This window comes from Anopheles nili (assembly GCF_943737925.1).
Source record: "Anopheles nili chromosome X unlocalized genomic scaffold, idAnoNiliSN_F5_01 X_unloc_19, whole genome shotgun sequence".
In the NCBI taxonomy this organism is placed as follows: domain Eukaryota; kingdom Metazoa; phylum Arthropoda; class Insecta; order Diptera; family Culicidae; genus Anopheles; species Anopheles nili.
The window spans coordinates 128,382-134,759 of record NW_026525477.1 but is presented as its reverse complement, the minus strand read 5'-3'; the positions used below and the strand labels follow the sequence as shown (position 1 = coordinate 134,759).

The window sequence follows — 6,378 nt, the reverse complement described above, 5'->3', positions numbered from 1 at the left end:
TCACTTCAAACTGTAAATGATGTCCGATTTAGCTGAAATTTGACAAACATGTTTCTTTTAACATCCGGTAAATATATTCAAAGCTTCAACCACCTCGGCGAAGTAAAAACGGGAGGCTCCCATACAACCCCCCGTTTAACACATCTATAATGATTATTAAAAAATACAATGAATCACTGACATGACTGGAATATGTGATGCATATCTCTTTTCCATTTCTATGAAAGAATCTGAACCGTGAGCTACTCCGGTGGGGAACAAAGGGAGGCCCTCATACAACCCTCCATAAAACTGTTCACTTAAAATTACAAAACACAAATCTGGTAAAAATTTCGAATACATGCTTCTCTTTATATTTTGCAAAACAATCCAAAGTTTCAACCACCCCACTCAAAAAAAAGGGGGTCTTCCATAGAACCTTTCCGTTGAAAAAGTCTATAATATTCGCTAAAAAATGCAAACGCTGACCGAATTTTTCGGCAATACGCAAACATGCTTCTTTTAATTTTTTGGAGCAAAAACCAAAACTTCATCCTCTGTACCACTCTACCTCTACCCTTAATATAAAACAATATGTATGCCTTTTAAAGACTATACAAAATTCAAATGGTTACTTATTTGTCTGAACATGTTTTTAAATCTTTTGTAAGAAAGCCTAACCCTCCAGTCTCCAGCAAAATACAAAAGTTCAAAAAACAAATGGCATTTGTCTTAAATATTTCGTCTGCGTTTGTTAATACTCTCTATACAATATGTGATGAAGTAAAAGTTTCCCGATTTGGAGCTAAAGGGGGGAAATGGTATATTTTTCTTCACAAAATATTCACTAAGGAGTACAAATGCTGTCGAAATCAACTCAAATTTTATCACTGAATACAAAAAGTTTCAAAATTTTAGTTCTACAAACGAGGACCAAATTGTTGTTCCTCCCCCTCCACCAAACAGAAAAATTATTTAAAAATACATATGGCTTCCAATTCAATTGAAACATCGTACAAACGCATCTTACTATTCATAACGCGACGAAGATTCATAAACGCCGGTTGGAAACAAAGAGAAGCTTCCAAAGAAGAGGAGTCACCTGTCTGTATTACCAACAAAATATTTCGGTCATAGCAATGAAGTTCGATCCGGCTGAATATAGGTGAAAATGATTCTTCCTTATCAAAATTTTTAGTAGTGGAGTTTCTATTCCCTAGGCGAAGAGAAACCAGAGCTCCCATTCAAGCTCCTCCTATTAGAGTGTTAGTAAATATGATCAAGCACACCAATCACGTCTTATTTAAAGAAAACGAGGCAAAAAATCCTAAAAAAAGTCCATACTTACTGCAGGGGAACAAATGAGTGGGAAGGCATTCAATACTTTTTCGCAAAATTAGAAAAAAAATGCTCGAAACAACATATGTTGAGTAATTTTACTAAAACTTGGCGTGTTTGCTTAAACACAGTCCATGCAAGAAGTAGCAAAGTATGAGCTTCCTGCGGAAATGGGACAGATACGAGCTCTTACAAACCTCACTTCCTGGAATGTTGAAAAAACGCTCAGCGATACGAATGGGTTTTTGTTCATTTAAAAGAATTTATATAACGAAGGGGATAGAAATGGCCGCTTCCGGAATGAAAGAAATTCATAAAAATCTAATGCCGTCAACAAGCAGTTTAGTTTGTTGCAACTCTTCACTCATTGATTTTCACACTAAACTGCACTAAGAAATTCAACTCATCCTCTCTCGATGTATGTCAAAATGTAAATGTCCAAAATATTCTTCGACATATAGATATGAAAAACGTTATGCGCTTTTCCAGTAAGATTCCATGTTTAATTGTGTTGAGTTGCGTTGGAAATATGATTGAAGTAAACAAAATTAAATTTAGTTTACAGAGAATAATGATTACGAATATAGATTGGAGTTTTGAAAAGGAACTGCAATACAGGTGGAAAATAAAGGAAAAAAAGATAACTGTTTCCAGGCAGCATAAATGATGAATCAAGCGTAAGCGAAAGAAAACTAGAAAGATTTTGAACGACATACACGCTTAGGATGGAGCAACGTGTTACTTTTCCTTATTGCTAAGTAGAGGGATTGATATGACGGATCCAAGAAAATTTATAAGGATCTAAAGGATGTTTCGAAAGGGAAGATGTGGAAAATACTTGCCATAAATAATAAATTTTACCGATTCCATGACGCGAACAAGGCCAAAGATTAGACAGAAAGATTTTTGCAAACAGGTTTATCATACGAATCAAAAAATATGTAGAGAAATGGGAGTTGTGGAACAACAAGACAGGAGAAGATTTGATATAAAATTCTTTCTTGGATAGCTAAAATGACTAAAACAGTAGATTGGTTAAAAAAAGAGTTCAGGATAGTTTGAAAAAACAAAGTATAGCTATTTGTATAACGTGTTTCAAAAGCAACAGAGAAAGATGAATTAAACAAAATAGTAAGTTTCATTGACGAAGCAAGGAATTGAGGGAATAGAGCAAATACTAAAAGTGAAAAGAAAGCCGAATAGGCACATCGAAGTATGAATTACAACAGCATTCGAAAAAGGACGCACAATGTTCCCTAAAATAATGTCGACCCGAATGAAATCGGGTTGATCAGATAGAATATAATAAGATGTTAGGTTTGCATCGCTTGAACTCTTATCTTTCTTTCTTTAATTGGCTCGACAACCGGTGTACGGTCAGGTCAAAAGGCCTGCCTTGCTAAGCTAAGCGAAGACTTTCATGGCTTGGAATTTTCACGAAGCTGGATAGTCAGTCCTGCGTACGGGGGAGGCTAAGACGAGATTCGATCCCGATACTATCGTGTGTTTGGGCCGCACGCTAACGCTTCGGCTATCGAGCCCCCTAAATCCAAAATCGAGCCCCGTTTGTACTCTAGCTTTGTATAAATATTTATGTTCGTAAGCGCAGCAATACGGATTCGGGGAGTGTTTACCCAAAGAATAAATATTCGCAAAAGAACAAATCAGCAAAACCACCTAATTTTAACCATCATTATGAAATATTGCACTTCAAATAGTTGATTCCTCAAGCATCGATAAAGTAATTCACTAAAATCCCTTAGTAGCTATATAAGTACATATAGTACAAATAAGCTGAATTCCGAAATCAACTCATATTATACAAATGCCCATATAGATAAACACATTACATCTATATGTGCATTTGTGCATATGTAACATTATGTAGTATAATATGTATAATTACTCACATATTCATAGGATCATTGTCGGAATCTAAATTGTCTTTTTCGTGTTCCATAAACCCATCGTCTCCATGTTCTGTTGGTGTTGGCTCATGAGATATTTTTTCCTCCTCCCCATCAGCGTTTTCACCTTCATCCTTTTCAACAGTAGTCAACGAATCTGCGTCCGCCAAGTTATCAACAGCAATGGCTAAGAAAACATTCAGTAAAATATCTATTGGGAAAAATGTTAAGGATATTATAAAACGAAAATCGATTTGCCTGTTTTGGATGTAGCGCATATTTAATAGCCAAAGTATGTGCAAGGATACAGTTTCCACAAATGAATAAAATTATAAAGTAAATGCTTGCAATAATCCCCATCGAAGCCACTCCTCCATACGCTTGTATTCCATCATACATAACAGTGTTCCAATCTTCACCCGTTAGAATCTATGAATGAATATGTCAATAAAAGGAATTAAACATGCGTGTAGTATTAATACGAATATACGTATAAACATACGTATTAGTCGAACCGCATGGAACGATTAGTCATACCTGAAATACTGTTAACAAACTCTGAACGAAACTATCAAAGTTCGATCGGGGCTTATCGACTGAGCTATTAAAATTGAACTTTCCTCCAAAAACTTGCATACCAAGTAACGCGAAAATAACAATAAACAAGAATAGCAGCAACAAAAGTGATGCAATCGATTGAATGGAGTTTAATAGGGAAGCCACTAAATTCGAGAGCGATTGCCAATACCTGAAAATAACAACAATGTTCGAATTAGCTTCTAGGTTTTACAAGTATAAAATATTTTCATCAAAACTTTGACAGATGCACACTTACTTAGTTACTTTGAACACACGCAGTAATCGGACACATCGCAGGACGGACACTCCCAAGGGAGGCATAATTTGGGTGCTGGTTAGTATCATTTCACCTATGCTTCCAATCACAACAAAACAGTCAAACCGGTTGAAAAGGGATACAAAATAGCCTTGAAAGCCTAAACTGTACATTTTTAAAAGCATTTCCATCGTAAATAAAGCCACGAAAAACATGTTCGTATACTCTAAAATAGTGGTATGTAAAACAAATTGTTTATATTAAACAACAGATATACAAATTTACGTTGTAAAATCTCACTTACCTTGAAAATCATCCAACCAAGGTGGCTGTCGGTAATGTTCAGTAGCTAGTACACCAGTGTTTAGAAAAACCAATATAATAATGAGCCAATAAAAAGCTTGTGATTTAACAGCCTTGCGACAAGCCCTTCGCAAACGTCGATTTACACGATCGATTGATTTACGCCTTCTAGCAAACCATGATTCATGCTGTACTTCACCATCATCACCAATATTATCGGACGAATCCAACTCAATCGTATTTTTCATCTTTCCTTCTTGCATTCCACTTGCATCATTATCTGGATCAATATCTTCGGCTTGCGTAATCCAATCTAGATAACCACGAAGATCTTCCTCTATCTGTTGCTTCTCACGAAGTTTCTGGAAATCTCCACGATTTTTTGCTTTTGTGCGCTCTTTGGAAAATTCACCGCTCAACACACCAAGAATTAGATTCATTACGAAAAAAGCCCCAAGAATAACCATCGAAATAAAATACACCCATTGCCAACTGCTACCCATAGCATCCTCAATCTGAAATAACAAAATCCATAAAAAAAATATACTACACGTAACGAAAGTTAAGAATATCTCACATAGTAAAGCATATCGGTCCATCCCTCCAGTGTAACGCACTGAAAGACTGTTAACATCGATAGGCCAAAGTTGTCAAAATTGGTGATGCCGAAATTAGGACCTTCCCAGTAGTATCTGCATACCATTTCCGGAGATATGGTATCACAATGAAAACCATCTTCCCCACATGGATGAGGGTCATCCATAATTTCACCTAGTGTTAAAAGCATGTGTTAAACATGTAAATTTAATTTTACTTGTGTGTATACGTTTTAAACATACCCGTCTCATTGTGGAAGCAAGACTTGTGTAATTTTCCCGAGAATAATTCGAGTCCAATAATAGCGTAGATGATTATCACAAATAACACCAATAGGGCTATGTGTAGCAAAGGCACCATGGCACGTAAGATCGAATTCAGAACAACTTGCAAACCTTGAAACGGAATAGTAGAATCAATAGTTAGTTAATCAAGCTTAGCTATTGCATCAGTCATTTACTCACTGGGGACTCCGGACACTAAGCGCAATGGTCGAAGAACTCGAAACGCACGAAGTGCTTTTACATCAAATCCTTCTTTCATTAGATTGGATAAAGCTGTAGATATCATGCTGCAAACCGATTTAAATAGTTAAATACCTACAATTAATCTTTACAATTAACATACGATGTCTGATTTTAGAAAATATATATTTTACTATGCATGATGAACTCTCATAAATGACAAACTTTCGTTAACTTTTAGATAAAGTTTTAGATTTGTGTCCTGATTGTCAGTTCTTGATGAAAACTGCTAACGCATATCTACTTCTGGATTATCCTCGATTTGTTTGTTGTAGATATACTAATGCTTCAAAACTAATTAAATGCTTACAACTTTTTTAATTCTAACCAGACCCGTCAAGAATCAAACAGAGCATACTTAGTTCAAAAAAATTAGGATCAAAAAAGTCTGAGTGCTCTTTTTCAATGACACCCGTTTAAAAGCCGAGCCGTGTGGTACCTTGAGTTGAAAATTTTCTAAATTAAAATGGCCCACATGATCTATGGAATAGCTGCTACATATTTTGTTATAAAAAGACAATCAAATAAGTTATTGCTAAAATGCATTGGCATGCTTACCCTATGACAACAATGGTAAAATCAAGAATATTCCATCCATTACGTAAATATGATCCGGGATGTAGTATGAACCCGTAAGCAATCAACTTCATTATACATTCCGCGGTAAAAATCACTAAAAAAATATACTCGATCTTTTCAAGCGCTGCATTTGTGCTATTTGAATCACTATTCGGAAATGGAGTGTATACAGCTAAGGCAACACAATTGGCAAAAATAGTCAGCAATATCAAATATTCGAAGGGCCTAAAAGTAAAAATATCAATGAGCAAATACTGTTGCATATATATTTTCTATTTACCTACTTCCATTCTACAATGGCGATACACAGTTTCCG

General features: G+C 35.6%; 1 protein-coding gene across 1 annotated transcript; it reads right to left on the bottom strand.

Annotated features, from left to right (window-relative positions):
- Nucleotides 1–3,227: 3,227 nt before the first annotated feature.
- On the bottom strand, nt 3,228–6,133 carry LOC128729514 (muscle calcium channel subunit alpha-1-like; the record flags this gene model as incomplete). The annotated part of the gene is made up of 9 exons (XM_053823063.1): nt 6,042–6,133; nt 5,424–5,530; nt 5,220–5,354; nt 4,940–5,133; nt 4,364–4,877; nt 4,060–4,285; nt 3,762–3,972; nt 3,533–3,653; nt 3,228–3,435 (listed from the first exon to the last, which is right to left on the bottom strand). Coding segments are annotated over exons 1-9 (1,808 nt in total), but the record flags the coding sequence as incomplete, so codon positions are not given.
- Nucleotides 6,134–6,378: the final 245 nt, after the last annotated feature.